This window comes from Arachis hypogaea, chromosome 14 (assembly GCF_003086295.3).
Source record: "Arachis hypogaea cultivar Tifrunner chromosome 14, arahy.Tifrunner.gnm2.J5K5, whole genome shotgun sequence".
Taxonomy (NCBI): domain Eukaryota; kingdom Viridiplantae; phylum Streptophyta; class Magnoliopsida; order Fabales; family Fabaceae; genus Arachis; species Arachis hypogaea.
In genome coordinates, this window is record NC_092049.1 from 142,432,086 (window position 1) to 142,447,398 (window position 15,313).

The following is a 15,313-nucleotide window of genomic DNA, read 5'->3' on the forward strand; positions in this document are numbered from 1 at the left end:
TTCTAACTTGTATTCAAGAAGTGAATTGCAGTGGATTATTGCATGACAGGGAGACTGATAGATTATTGGATGGCTTAGGACCTCGGTTCGTCGATTGGTGTTATCCCAAGCCACTTGCAGTAGATGCTTATCTACTTCAAAGTGGTTCATGGGTTTAAGCCTCCATTTATTAATAAAATTAAGTTACAAATTAGAGTAAAGGATATGTATAAGAAGAGTAGTGCTAGGAGGTCAGCATCTTTTGTGATTTGTAGTTATCAAATAGTCATTAATAATGATTTTAATGGTATAAGATTAGTGTGAGATTTCATCCAATGACTCACTTTTCTTTGTTGGTTGGCCAGAATTTAATAAAATTGTTGGTCCCTAAACTTTTCCTTTGTATAAAGCTTAGTCCATTTTACACTTAAAACTCTTCCCCTCTTCCCCTCTTCCCATCTCTTCTAAAATTCACTAACATAAACGAGCAGTACGTTACGATAGATTGATTTGTGTTAACTTTAATCATTAAACTACACTAATGATAATTCTTTCTCTTATTAAGCTTGTTTTACAAATAATACAAACAATCCAGAGTACGTCCCATTTGTAGTTAACAAGCTTGTATATAAACACAATTAGTTTATGACAAGGGGGAAATAGAAGTAATTTCCTAGTCAAGTACTCAAATTTTCGTGCTTCATGCATGTTTCATAGACAATCATGAATCAAAACAATCTCCGGAATATACTCAAAAAGTTATTGGGGTGTAACGGAACACTTACTTTTACTTTTCTTGAAAAACATTCAAACCTCCCGTTCTCATTCTTTATAAAAGAGTAATAGAGGAGCATTGGTGATAATGACCACGCCAATGAAGTGATTCATTTTAAAGAAGATCATTTACCTGCACTTTAGGTTAACAACTTAAAAACATAATATTAGGCTTACACTATTCGCATATTTTATACATAAATTGTGGATTAGGGAATTTATAAAAAATTAAAGTTAGACAAGATTTTATAAAAAGTAAAAGAGAAAATATTGAAAAAAAGAAAGAAAAGCATAGACGAGATTGAAGTGTACAAAAGTAAAATAAAAGAATTGATATATTTTTTGTAGATTCATCTAATATCTAATAGGGAAAAGCTCTACATCCATATAATTTTTCCATCCAAGCTATCTAAGTAACTTCAATCAGAGACGCGCCTCTCCAACCTCCTTACGCGTTTGTTATTATACATGCGCCTCATATAACGTATATAACGTAAACCTTCTGCTGCATGATAAACCATTTTTAACGTAAGCTTTGTTCTCTTTTCGCGTTTTCCTTCTTCTTCTTCAACCAAATAAAATTCGTCGTTCTCCTCTATTCGCGCTTTTCTTCTCTGCTCGCATTCTTTATTATTGATCTGCATTGAATTCAATATAATAAGCTCCGTCGTTCTTCTTCTTCTTCGTTTTCTTCTTCAATCTATACTTCTGAATGGAAAAAATGAATGATTCAACTTCAAATCAGTTGAATGAGGTTATTACGTTGAGAAAGCTAGGAAATGATTGCTGCATGCTATCACAATAATCTTATAAACACTGAACAAAGTAAAAGGAGGCCACCGAACTGAACAACATTCACCAGGTGAATCAAAATCATAAAGGCTACCGAACCGAAAAATGTTCATGTAGTGAATAAATGGTGATCAACTTTCAATCAACAAGAATAGTATTTCTCCTCCTTTTCCTCCTCCTCCTTCTTCTTTTAAATTCGCGCTCTTCTTCTTCTTCTTTCGTTATAATCATCACCAACAACCAGTGACGGACCCAGAAAATTTTTATAATGAGGACAAAAATACACTAAAATAATTTTTTTTAAATATCAATATATTTATAATTTGAAACTAAAATTATATATATATATATATATATATATATATATACATAAAAAAAACTAATAATTTTACTTATATTTATAATAATTATGTATAAGAGTTAAAATAAAGAATATGAATTAGAATTCAATTAAAAAGTTAATTTTTTTCAACTAATTTCAATCAATATCAGTCAATTTTTTTTAAAATTATGTTATTTATCTTAAGATTTAAATCCTCAAGTCTCTAAAAAATTAAAAATTTTTATAATTAAAAAATAATTAATGTTAAATAACTAAAAGTCAGCTTTTTATAAATTTATTATTATTTAATATATAAATAATTTTTTTATCTCAACTAATTTAAAAAAATTTATTTATATTTAAAAAACTAAGCATCGATTTAGTAATTAATTAATTGACTATTTTAAAAAGAACATTTTCATTATTTATTATTGTTATTTTTTAGTTTTTATACTAAATTAAATTTAATGCGATATATATAATTACATATTAAATTTAATAAAATATTTTTTTAACGTAATTTTCAAAAAAAATAATTTATAATTTAATATAAAAAAATAATATAATAATAGAATCAAATATATTCATTTATATATAATTATTATTAATTTTTTATTACCTATTTATATATAATTATTATTAATTTTTTATCATCTAATGGGGGCAAGTGCCCCCTCTCTCCCTAACCTAGGTCCGTCCCTGCCAACAACACCAACATTTTGCTCGGTTAAGTGGAGTTGTTCATTTTAATTCACTTGATTATTAATGTGTTCAGTTGAGTTCTTGTGCATGCAAAAATATTTTTCTTATTGATTGAATGCTTATCACGTTTTATTTAGCATATGATTGATGTTCGGTACGGTTCAGTGGTGTTGACCATTTCAGTTCACCTGATTGTTATGTGTTCAGTTAACTTATTTTGCATGGAAAAATGTTATTCTTGATGATTGAATGTTTACGACATTTTATTCAGCACATGAATGTTGCTCGCTTCAGTGGAGTTATTCATTTTGATTTACTTAATTGTTAATGTGTTCAATTGAGTCCTTGTCCATGTAGAAATATTTTTTTTGATGATTAAATATTTATGACGTTTTATTCAACACATGAATGATGTTCGGTTCAGTGGAGTTGGCCATTTCGGTTTATTTTTGTTCTGCATAATTTAAAACTCTTCCTCCTCACCTTCTACTACTTCTTCACCAAGGAGAGAAAGAGGAAAAGACAAAAAAATACAGCAGTAATAATAACAGAAGAATGAAGACAAGGAGAAAACACGTGAAGAAGAAGGAACGTGAAAAAGAAGGAGGATGATGAGGAGAAGGAGGGAGGTGAATTTCTGTTGCTGTTTTTGTTCGTTTTTTGTTATTCCTTGTCAAATCTTCTCGCGATTATTCTCCAGTAGTAGTTTTTACAGAGAACGTGACTGAAGTTTGAGTAATTTTGAGAGAAATTCGAAAAAAAGGAACAGTTTCGTATAGCGATTTCGTGTTGAGAAAGAAGTAACGTTTTTTATAATGAACGCGAAGTAACGAAGAGTTTTCAAACGCGTGTTTACACTTGTCATTACTTGGATCAATTTGATGACATGGTTACATAGATATGTAGCGCGCCCTATATAATATTATTATTGTAATTGTGTCACTTATTACAATCTCATACACGCAATTAATCACTTGCCCGCCGTAAAATGATTAGATAAATGTTAGTGGGTGAAAATTTATTATTTTTAATTATCGGTCAGTAATATTTAAAAATATAAATTAAAAATATATTATTAAATAAAAAAATTAGATTTAATAACTAAAAGTATTAAATAAAAATAATAAATTTTATGAATTCTTAAATTTTTTTCAAATAACTAAGGTAAATTTTATAATGTCTATTACTAGGGACGGACTTAGAGGGGACGAGTAGTGGCCTCGGCCCCCCAAAATTTTTAGAAACTATATTTATATATGAGATATGTATTTAAAAAAATAAAAAATATTATATAATTTAGTATTTTTATATGTATTATTTTTTATTATGTAATAGATTTATGTCTTAATTATTTAATTCACTAATATTTTTCATTTAACTAATTTAATATCATACCCTCAAGTCTTTGTAATTTTTAAATTAGTTTTTATATAATATTTTCTATATTTATATAAAAAATCATTTGTTTATTTTATATTAACATATTTAAAATTTATATTATTATATTAATATTTATTTGCGTAGTTATATTTTGGTAATCACATTATGTACTTTAGATATTCTTTTCTTATAAAAAATACTTATTTTCTTTTAAATTTATGTTGTTGAAAGAAAAACTTTTATAAAAATATCTTATCTCTTGTATTCTATAAAGGTATTGTGTCTTTCAAATAATTAATAATTTATCATTTATTTTCAAATTTTAAAAAATTTTTGAAAGAATTAATTTTAATTAATAAGATATGTGATTATTTTTAACTAAACACGCTATAAATTATTGGTACTTTATAATTTTATAATGTACTATTGATATTGTTATATTTTTTTTATGTAACTATCATATTAAAAATAAAATTGTAAAAAAAATTTAAAATTATATATATATATATTGATAATTTTTTTGAAAAATCAACTCTAATAACTATATGTTAATTATTTTTATGAAATGAAAAAAAAATATCTAAAATTCGGCCCCTCCACACTAAATTTTCTGGATCCGTCCCTGTCTATTACATGGTGTTTTAATTTTATCTAATTTATCTTTTTTAATAAATTTTACATATTTAAAAATAATTTATTTTTATATTTTTTAAAATAAATATTAATTTTTAATTTATTTTTGATAAATTAAATACTACCAATTAAACACTACAACAACCAATAACTAAATCAAAAGTAAAATAAATAGATAAGGGAAATCTTTGTGCACCAATCGAAACTAAATTACCCTTCAGCTTTGTTATACTTATACTGATAATGTATACTTTTGTGCTGCACATTTATTTCTTTTATTCCACGGCCATAGACGTCCACAACAACAATACTGCATTCTTTCACGACCAAAAAGGAAGAAATAATTTTTCTGTAAAGAAAAAGAAAACAAGATAATGCATACTTTTTAGATGACTTTAGTACACGAAAAAAAAAAGAAAAACAAATAAAGGTGAACAGCAAAAAATGTGGCCTCATAGACAAACAATTATTGCTATTCGAAAATGCTTCCGTTCGACCCCAAAAACAAAATTGTGTTAATAAGATATATTCATTATTATTGTTACTTAAATACATTTAAAGTAAAAAATATTATTATTTTTGATATAATGTTTGAATAATATTGTTAAAAAAAGAATAATACTATAAACAAAAAAAATTAGTTGAGATTATTTTAAACCACATAAAGTGTTTTTATAGCCTGTTTAAAGAAGAACAAAGAATTACGTACTGATGAGAAAATTTCTTGCCCAGCTTATTAGCAAAGGAAATGCTATATATGATAAAATTAGTTTTTAGTTAGATATATTTTAAATATAAAGATGACAAAGGTAAATTAATGCAAAATGAATGAGATTTACAATGTTATTGATAATAAAAAAAAATCAATATTAACTAATTAAAAAGAGGAGTGCTAGAGGCTAGTAACTTTTGTGATTTATAGTTATCAAATAACTATCAATAGTGATTTTAATGGTGTGAGATTTCATCTAATAATTTACTTTTTTTTACTTTTTTTTGCTGGTTACATGCTACCCAGAATTTACAAAAGTTGATGGCCCTAAATTTTTCCAATTAGAAATTAACTTTCTATACTTATTAATAAATTATAAGTCAATACTTTTTGTCTTTTGCAAATAGCATTTTTATGAGTTAAAAGTTTGGACTGAGTTGTTCATCATAGGTTTGTTTTATGGTGGATACTACAATAAAGATGGCATAATTGTCTTCATATGAGTATATTTCTTTTTGACCTTTGGATGATGGATTGTATGGTTAGATTTTGATATTTATAAAAGTGTTGTTTTTGTTTAAAGTGTGGCTAAATAAATAAACCACACTTTTAACCAAAGCATCTTCATGAGAAGATATTTTTGCCATCTTCATTGTAGTATCCACCTTGTTTTATACATGTGTGGGATTGAGCATGGACGTACTAGTGAAAGGTAGCAAGCAATAAGTTGTTTGTTGATCATAGATGGCATACCTGAAATCAAGATGGAAAAATGGCATTATTAGTAATTTGTGTATGGTTGTGGTGTGCATCATGGGTTGTGTGGAGTCCAACGATGATGAAGGTGCATACATGTTGAAGCTTCTGAATGCACTCAAACCCCCTGGCTGGTCCAACACCACTCACATGTGCCAGTGGATTGGCGTGACTTGCAACCATCAAAGTGGAAGGATTGAAGAGATCGAGCTCAGATCAATGTCTCTGACGGGAACAGTTCCTGCAGGCCTCAACGACTCCCTCTCCCAACTCACGGTACTCGATCTCTCCCACAATAATCTCAGTGGCCCTGTTCCCTCCCTCGCCAACCTCACCTTCCTCCAAGGAGTGGACCTCGGCTACAACAATTTCACCACCATCCCTCATGGTTGCTTCCATGGTCTTACTAGTTTGCAGTACTTGATCTTGAATAACAACACCAACCTCCCACCATGGAGCTTTTCTACCGATTTGACTGCTCACTCCTCCCAACTCCGTTTCCTCCACCTCTCTTCTACGAATCTCATGGGCTCCTTACCAAACATATCCCATTCCTTCCCGAGTATGAGCCGGCTTGATCTCTCTAACAACAACCTCTCCTCCATCCCTGAGGGTTGCTTCCACAACCTAACCAGTTTGGATGGCCTCTTTTTGGCCAACAACACCAACCTCCCACCATGGACCTTCCCCCTCGATTTGACTCATTCCTCATTCAAACTCTCCTACCTCTTACTCCAGGCTACAAATCTCATGGGATCCCTACCAAACTTATCTCATTTCTTCCCCGACTTGATTACCGTTTCTCTCTCCAACAACAACCTTACCTCCATCCCCCAAGGTTGCTTCCAGGGTCTACCCTCTTTGATGTGGCTGTGGTTGGAAAACAACACCAACCTCGCACCATGGACCTTCCCCGACTTGATTCAGTCCACAGAACTGAAAGAGCTCAAACTTGCTGCTACAAATGTTGTGGGCCCTCTACCAGAAATATTTGACTCCTTGACAAGTTTGGAGACTGTTCTTCTCTCCAACAACAACCTCAGCGGTGTCTTGCCAGAGTCTTTCGGAGGGACCAAGATTGCCACCTTGCATCTCAATAACCAGAAGGGTAACGGGTTTTCGGGTCCGATTGATGTCCTTTCAAACATGCTCGACTTATCTCAAGTCTGGCTTCAAGGGAACTCGTTTACAGGACCTATTCCTGACATGTCTCGTTGCACTTCTTTACAAGATTTACAACTTGGTCACAATCAATTAACAGGTGTGGTTCCAGATTCGCTCATCGCTCTTCAAAATTTGGAATATCTTTATTTGGGCTATAACTTTTTGCAAGGTCCTCTACCAAATCTTACCTTCAGTGATTTTGATAGTATGGAGAATCTTGGTGTTAACATCACAAATGGCTTCTGTCACAAAGATCCAGGACCTTGTGATCACAAAGTGACCATTTTGCTTCAAATTGCTGCGAAATTCAAGTATCCAATTATGTTGGCACGTTCATGGAGAGGAAATAATGCCTGTAAAAACTGGAGTTTCATTATATGTGATGACAAAAATAAGATCAGAATGGTGAATTTATCAAATCTGAAATTGACGGGCACAATCTCACCTGCATTCGCCAATTTAACAGATTTGCGGGAATTGTATTTGGATGGGAATAATTTGACGGGTGAAATACCAGAAGGATTGACAACATTGCCTGAACTTGAAGTTATGAATGTCTCTAACAACCACCTTGCTGGAAATATTCCCAAATTCTCACCAAAGGTCAACTTTATTGCCACAGACAATGATTTTCCTAATGCTTTCCACAATAGAATCTCAACTGCTTTGATTACAGGTACTTCCACCTACCTTTGCATGTAGCATATAAGAATCTTTTAGTGAAAAGTTTTAATTTTAAATTATCGTTTTTAGTTATTTAATTCAATAAAAAAAACAATACTACAAATTATCTTTTACATATTTGCAAATCAAACCATATTTAACGGTTACTAAGCTAGTTCCTTTTTTCTATTTTAGTAGCATTAGCTTTATTGATTTTCCATGGTTTTTAACTTTGTTTCTGTTCTCATGTGTCTAACTTGATATTTCGATATTTGTTTCTCAAATTTCATGTTAGTATTCTGTCCATCTTCAAAATTTTATTTAGAAAACAATAAAAAGATGGTCATTAGATGCCGAGATAATAAAAAATAATAAAAAAAGTACTTGAATATTTCAAAATAAATCCAAGATTTATATGAATTGATATTGGCTAATTAGTAGTATTTTTCAGATTTATCCAAAAAAAAAAGAGTAAAAATAAGAATTGTCGTGTATTTTTATGTCTATACTACTTCCTTCTACTTATTAATAATAATAATAATAATAATAATAATAATAATAATAATAATAATACTTCCTTCTGTCATGTTATTCATACTTATTGTGATTATTATATTCTTTTAAAGATCCAAGTTAGTGTATGTAATTGTTCTCCATTTTTTGCATATGTACAGTTATGTCGATAACTAGTGCTGGAGTTATTATAATACTTGTTTTGGTTATTTATAACCGCAAGAGGTGCCTTCATTTAATCCATCGAGTTATCTTCAAGACAACATACAATGACCACAACATCGAGGATTTTATAAAAGGTTATGATTTTTTGGCACCAAAGCGATCTAGTTATTCTGAAGTGAAAAGAATGACAAACTCATTTCGTGATAAACTAGGACAAGGTGGATATGGCACTGTATACAAAGCAAGTTTAACTGATGGTCGTCAAGTTGCGATAAAGATATTAAGTGAATCTAAGGGAAGCGGGGAAGAATTCATAAATGAAGTTGCTAGTATTAGTAGGATATCTCATGTGAATATTGTCTCACTTTTAGGATTTTGTTATGATCAAGGCAAAAGAGCACTCATTTATGAATTCATGCCTAATGGTTCTCTAGATAAATACATCTACAAAGCAAAATCTCCCGAATCTTTTTGCAGTTTGGATTGGAGCATTTTGTACAACATTGCAATTGGTATTGCTCAAGGGTTAGAGTACTTGCATCAAGGATGTACAACAAAAATTTTGCATCTTGATATAAAACCTGAAAACATTCTTCTAGATGAACATTTTTGTCCAAAAATCTCAGATTTTGGATTAGCTCGAATCTGTCAAAAGAAAGAGAGTAATGTATCTATTTTAGGCACAAGAGGAACTCCAGGTTACATTGCACCAGAAATCTTTAGTCGAGCATATGGTAGAATTTCTGATAAATCTGATGTATATAGTTATGGTATGTTGATTCTTGAGATGTTCGGAAAAAGAAAAAACTTCAACAATAAAGAATCGCATCGCAATGAAATGTATTTTCCTGACTGGATATATGAAGATCTTGATCAAAGTAATATTCTCGGTAGACAACAGGCTGATATTTCAGATGAAGATAATGATATGATAAAGAAGATTATATTAGTAAGTTTGTGGTGTATTCAACCAAATCCATCACATAGACCATCAATGAGTAAAGTTGTGGAAATGTTGCATGGAGAACTTGAGTCCATACCATTTCCTCCAAAGCCTGTGTTGTATTCTCCTGAAAGGTGTCAGTTAGAAATTTTAGATACATCTTCTAGTAGCAAGCATGAGACAATTTTAACAACCACAGAGGAAAGTAGTTCCATACATGAGATCAATAAAAATGTCTCATGTTAATATGATTGTAAAATATCTTGTACTTTTTGTATTTGAGAGAAGCTAAACATTATGTTTAATGTTATTCTCATATAGACCTAAAATATATATGTTGATGATTTATATTAAGGTGATTCTGAGCGAGTGACTAAAACTAGATCCATGCATCATGAGATAAAGCATTATTAGTTGTTGCTTCCGAAGTGACTAAATATCACACTATGAAATTCTATCCTATTGAACAAGCTATTAATTAAAACCAGGTACATGCCTCTGTCCTATTAAAAACAGCTATTAAACATTTTCTTTACTGCTTTCTCTTACCCTTTCTAATAGTTACCATTCCCGCTTTGCATGTCACTAGAAGTTCGACAAAGAAATTGTAAAATGCGTTGATCGCTAATCCTAGTTGCTTTTTTCACTATCTTATTACTTTTATATTATCAATGAGCAAACAATAAAGAAGAGTAGGAATAAGTTACGGCAATAAGCAATTCATGTGAATTTCCCAATCAGAGAGTAATATGCTGCATAAAAAGGAAATCTTACTCCAAATCTCTGCGCTGGAGAAATTCGAAATGAATTTATATTGCCAATGAAGTATCATCCTAGGTACCATATGAAGGTTTAAAGTCATACTCATTCCCTTCTATAATCAGTTAACTTGAAGTTAAAGAATATTTCCTTGTTTAAGGTATTTATATTATTTTAAAGTTTCATATTTGCAAATGTTCTTTGCATTAAGCCACGAAAATAACTCTAATAAATAAATTACATAAAGATTTGGAGGTTCAACAAGAAATGTAGTCACTATCAATGAAGAAGAGTGATCAAACTCTGACATCGGTCCGGTCAAAATATTTCCACCAAAATCCGGGGATAGAGTTGGAGAAACCATTATCAAGAGGATCGTTAAGTAAGATTCTTACTGCCAGGCCCATATTCAAATAGTTCAAGTAAAGAGGAATCTGAATCATTATCAAGAGCATCATTAAGTATAGAAGAATAGAGTTATGAGGGAGGAACATCACAAACAGAGAAGCCATTTTAGAAAATAGCAGAGGATCGGAGTGTATGTGTTTAATTAACTTTGCAAAATGAATGAAGTAATCAAACAAGATTAAAGGGATAATACAAGAAATTTCAAAGAAAAGGATAGTAATTAAGACCTATAAACATATTGTCGAGTTTAATTTGACTTTATAGAGTATATACATAATACGTGTATATAGGAACTTAAATATTCAACTAGTTAGGTATTTTTTTTCTTAAAAAATATAAATATCATTAAACATTATTTCTACATAACATGCAGAGTAGCCATCATAGAAAAATTAAAGGATAGATAAAAAACTAGAGTGAATACAAGACAACAATAACTCAAATATTAGTTTTAGACTTTTGAAATTCATATGTAAGATACAATATAATGATAAATGTGTTCAATGACAGAGACAACATTAGATACTCAAACTAATGTAGTATTTGGGATGGTTTACTTGACCTGTATACAGAGTAAAATTGTAATCTTATTCATTTTATGTATTATATGAAGAAATTTGAGAATCGACGTTGTAAAATCACACTAAATCACATTATATTAAAGAGTTCCGTTTGTGACAGATTTTACAAATGGGAAGCTTCACTTTTCTCACGTCTAACAAGTTCTTATAGCTCCACAAAACAACACCATTTGAGAAAAAGAGATACCATGCAAGAGTGGTGTCATGAGAAATATGTTACACAACAATTACATAAAGCTATATCTGAAGATTTTAATTTTCTGGCTTTGGAGGAAACGCGACAGAATCAAGTGGTCCTTCTAACATTTCTATCACCTTTTTCATGCAAGGTCTGTCTGATGGATTTTTTTGAATACACCACATACTTATCAAAATAATCTTCTTTGTCAAATCATTCTCATCATCTATGTCTGTCAAGCATCTTGTTGAAAAATTATCTTGCTCCAACTCTTCATAAATCCAATCTGTAAAATACATTTCACTGGTATGTAGATCATTATTATTATAATTCTTTTTTCCTCCCATTACTTTAAGAATCAACTTTCCATAACTATACACATCAGATTTATGAGAAACTCGAGAAACTTCAGTGTATATTTGACTATATACTTCTGGTGCAATATATCCTGCAGTTCCTCCTACGCGTTGTAGACATACAATACTCTCTTTCTTTGTGCATATTTTAGCCAGTCCGAAATCAGCAATTTTAGGAACAAAATCTTCATCCAAAAGAATATTTTGAGGTTTAATATCAAGATGTAAAATCTTGGTATTACATCTCCAATGTAAATATTCTAGTCCTCGAGCAATGCCAATTATAATTTGGTAGAGTCTGCTCCCATCCAACTTACACACCTCTTCATTAATAAATTTATCTAAAGAACCATTTGGCATAAATTCATAAATCAAAGCTCTTTTATTTGGCTTGTAACAAAATCCTAAAAATGGGACAATATTCACATGAGCTGTTCCAATAATACTTGCAACCTCATTTATGAATTCTTCTCCCTTCAATTCTTCTCCATTAAATTCTTTTCCATTATCTTTGGACTCCTTCAATATCTTCACTGCTACTTGACGATTATCGCTTAAACTACCTTTATATACAACACCAAATGCTCCTTTTCCTAATTCCTCACAAAATGAATTGGTCATCTTTTTTACCTGTGAGTAAGTATATCGTTTTTGCACCATAAACCCATAACTTTGTATCAAACCCTCAACTTTGCAGTCAATCATTGTCTTTTTAAACATGATTTTCCGTAAACTCTTACTTTTATAAATAACCACAACACATGCTACAAAAATTCCAACACTGGCTGCTGCTAAGCCTGTACATATATATGCAAGAACTGGAGATGGATTACAAATAATAAATTGAATGCTTTGAGAAAATTTGATAAGAAACATAGACCAAAAATTCAATCACTCATAATTTTTATTTTGAGCTGGTAAAAATTTAAAAACGATTCTACAAGTTTGATATTTTAAATACTAAAGCAAAGGAACAACAAAATTCTTTTAAGTCTGTTACCATGATAAAATCTAATTCGGAAAGTGCTTCATGCATTTGGTTTCTATATACACTTTACTATGCATATTAATCCATTATTATTTATATAAAATATTTGTCTATTTGATAAGAATTTCCAAATCCTGAAAATCTCTATGTATATATCCAAGTATATATCTAAAAAGGGATCTTGTCACCGCCCAAAATAAGCATAATTAGCGTTTAGGAAAATAGTCTCTTAGTAAATCTAATAAATTTAAATATAAATTAAACAAAAAAATTACATATTATTTTTAACAAAAACATAGAATAAATGAGTATGATTGAACTAAAACAGTATGCGACTAAACAAAAATAAATTTACTTTTATGAATAATAAATTTAAAATAATACTACACGCTAAATTGGAAAAGTATATGGAACCAAAAAGTAATTAGCCAAAAAGTAAACAAAACCGTTTAATTAGAATCACTTTTTGAATAATATGTTTGAAAACTGCTCCTGGAATCACGGAGCACAAACGAAAACCCGATTTTTCATGGAGCCCAAACACATTTTGGCTGGTTTTTGGCTGATATGCTTTTGGTTCCCTAGTTGTTTTCGCATAAATTTTATTGTCAGCCAAGTCTAACTAAATCACTACACGCATAAATTTTATTGTCAGCCAAGTCCAACTAAATTAGTCACCATTAAAAGAAGGGGGATGCTCCCATAAAGTTGTAGAAAATGTCTTTTTATAAAGACGCCTACGTGTCGTCATATTATTGGACGTTTTTAGTGAACCAATTTTTTTAAAATTTTTTAATTAACCAAAATAAAACCAATTTCAATATTCTAAAATCCGGTCAGACCGACCGGTCTAATCGGTTCAATCAAAAACCGACTTAAAAAATGGTCTGATCCACTTTCCAAACCCACCCCTTCCCCCTAACAAGTAACACCCACCCATTTCCCCTAGCACCCACCCATTTCCCCAATACGTGAATCATATATCACTATCACCTGAAGTATGAACCCATAGCACCTTCCAAATTCACCCTACCAAAACCCTAAGTTCTCCCTGCAACCGTTCTGCCGCGGTGCCGCCGCCGTCCGTGCTGTCGGCGCCTCTGCTTCCTCTCTCGTAGTTCGGCGTCCTCCTTCCCCCTGTCCCCGTCCTCCCTGGATTCTCTCGAACTTGGAGCAGCTCGCCGCTATGTCGCCACTCGCTGTCGTCTCGCCGGGCACTGTCCATGTCGTCGTCGAAGGTTAGCGGCACTGCCTTTACTTCGGTTCTTCTCTTCCTTTTATGCCTTGTTGTTGATTTTTTAATGTGAAACTGTGACTGGGTTAATGAAAAATCAAATAATTGATTTTGTGCTGTTGCTCTTTTTTTAATTCCTGAAGCTTTTGTTGAAATTTTCTTGCTGCTGCTAAAAATAGAAATCAAATCATTACTGAAATTTTTGTTTAGCTTTATTGATTTCACGTTTAGTGTGATTAGGGATTACTTGTTACTGATTTGTAACGATTGTTGCTGAATGCTAAAAATGAAAATCAAATCAAGTGTTGTTTGCCTGAATCTCTTGATCTCAGTTTGTATGTCCATGAAGGGCTTCTTCTCCATGTTTTCCTTTTCGCATTCCAACATCCTTTGCCTCCTCACCATCGCCATCGCTGCCACCTTGTCCTTTGGTTCTTGGTGTTTCGCCTCTTCCTGCACGAAATCTCTGTATAAGTTAGGGAATGTTCCGCAGTGCGGACTCCAAATTTTAACTTTGTAGGGAGTACAAGGCTGTCCAAAAGATTTTACTCAGGGACCACTTATTCAAAACGCAGTTGAAGCATAAAAAAGTAAATAACTAAAGAAAGCATGAAGCAAAGATCATAATAAACCACACTCAAAAGCCTTCAAATATAGGGAAAAAAAACAACACAGGAAAAAGAAAATCTATGAATAAACTATAACAACCAAGTCTTGTCCAGTAGATGTCTAGATGAGTCAGTTATGGCCCCATTTGATAAAACTTCAACTTTTCAAGATTTGTATTAGCTATGTTTGGTAAATCAAAATAAAAGTAACTTTTAATATGCATAAGCTACAAAAAATGCATTTGGTAAAATTACTTTACCATTAGTGAGTACTAATACTCGCAATGCAACAATAGTTATAATCAACATATCACAAATTTTCACCCCTAGTTTCTATCAAGAAAAAAAAGGGGACAAAATACTTAAAAATGGATTAATAAAAATATACATGTCTAACTCAAACATATCGAGTTATGTTAAGACGACATAACCTTTTTAAACTCATCTTTAACTCCTTATTCATTCACTAAAGGATGGATGAAGAGTGAACCCACCATCAAAGCAAGTTCCACACTCTATCTTATGATGATGTAGTGATGAGTCAAAGTATGAGTTTTTAAGAATTGTCACCCCAACATTTATCGTAAATAAAATACTACTTAACCTTGAGGATTACGACTTCTATCTTCAATTTTTTCCAGCACAAGGATATTACCCTTGTTGTCCCTTCCAATCCTCATGGTGTCATCAACATATCTATGAG

General features: G+C 31.2%; 2 protein-coding genes across 2 annotated transcripts; one reads left to right on the top strand and one right to left on the bottom strand.

The window, feature by feature from the left end:
* The first annotated feature begins 5,782 nt into the window (after positions 1 to 5,782).
* Positions 5,783 to 9,852, top strand: LOC112798220 (receptor-like kinase TMK2). The gene is made up of 2 exons (XM_025841442.3): positions 5,783 to 7,890; positions 8,552 to 9,852. Exons 1-2 carry the CDS (start codon positions 6,039 to 6,041, stop codon positions 9,742 to 9,744), a joined length of 3,045 nt encoding a protein of 1,014 aa, XP_025697227.2. The 5' UTR covers positions 5,783 to 6,038; the 3' UTR covers positions 9,745 to 9,852.
* A 783-nt stretch (positions 9,853 to 10,635) lies between these two features.
* LOC112798226 (LEAF RUST 10 DISEASE-RESISTANCE LOCUS RECEPTOR-LIKE PROTEIN KINASE-like 2.4) lies at positions 10,636 to 13,993 on the bottom strand. The gene is made up of 3 exons (XM_029297683.1): positions 13,802 to 13,993; positions 11,612 to 12,410; positions 10,636 to 10,691 (listed from the first exon to the last, which is right to left on the bottom strand). The coding sequence occupies exons 1-3, from the start codon at positions 13,991 to 13,993 to the stop codon at positions 10,636 to 10,638; spliced, it is 1,047 nt and encodes a 348-aa protein (XP_029153516.1).
* Between the last annotated feature and the right edge of the window lie 1,320 nt (positions 13,994 to 15,313).

Bases quoted from the DNA above. Each gene is read 5' to 3' on its own strand.
- LOC112798220 (XM_025841442.3), top strand. From the start codon at position 6,039: ATGGCATACCTGAAATCAAGATGGAAAAATGGCATTATTAGTAATTTG. The intron at 7,891-8,551 runs GTACTTCCACCT...GCATATGTACAG, and splicing joins CTCAACTGCTTTGATTACAG to TTATGTCGATAACTAGTGCT.
- LOC112798226 (XM_029297683.1), bottom strand. From the start codon at position 13,993: ATGGACAGTGCCCGGCGAGACGACAGCGAGTGGCGACATAGCGGCGAG. The intron at 12,411-13,801 runs GTAGGGTGAATT...ACTTACTCACAG, and splicing joins AGGGAGAACTTAGGGTTTTG to GTAAAAAAGATGACCAATTC. The intron at 10,692-11,611 runs GTATGTGGTGTA...ATAATGATTCAG, and splicing joins AAAGAAGATTATTTTGATAA to ATTCCTCTTTACTTGAACTA.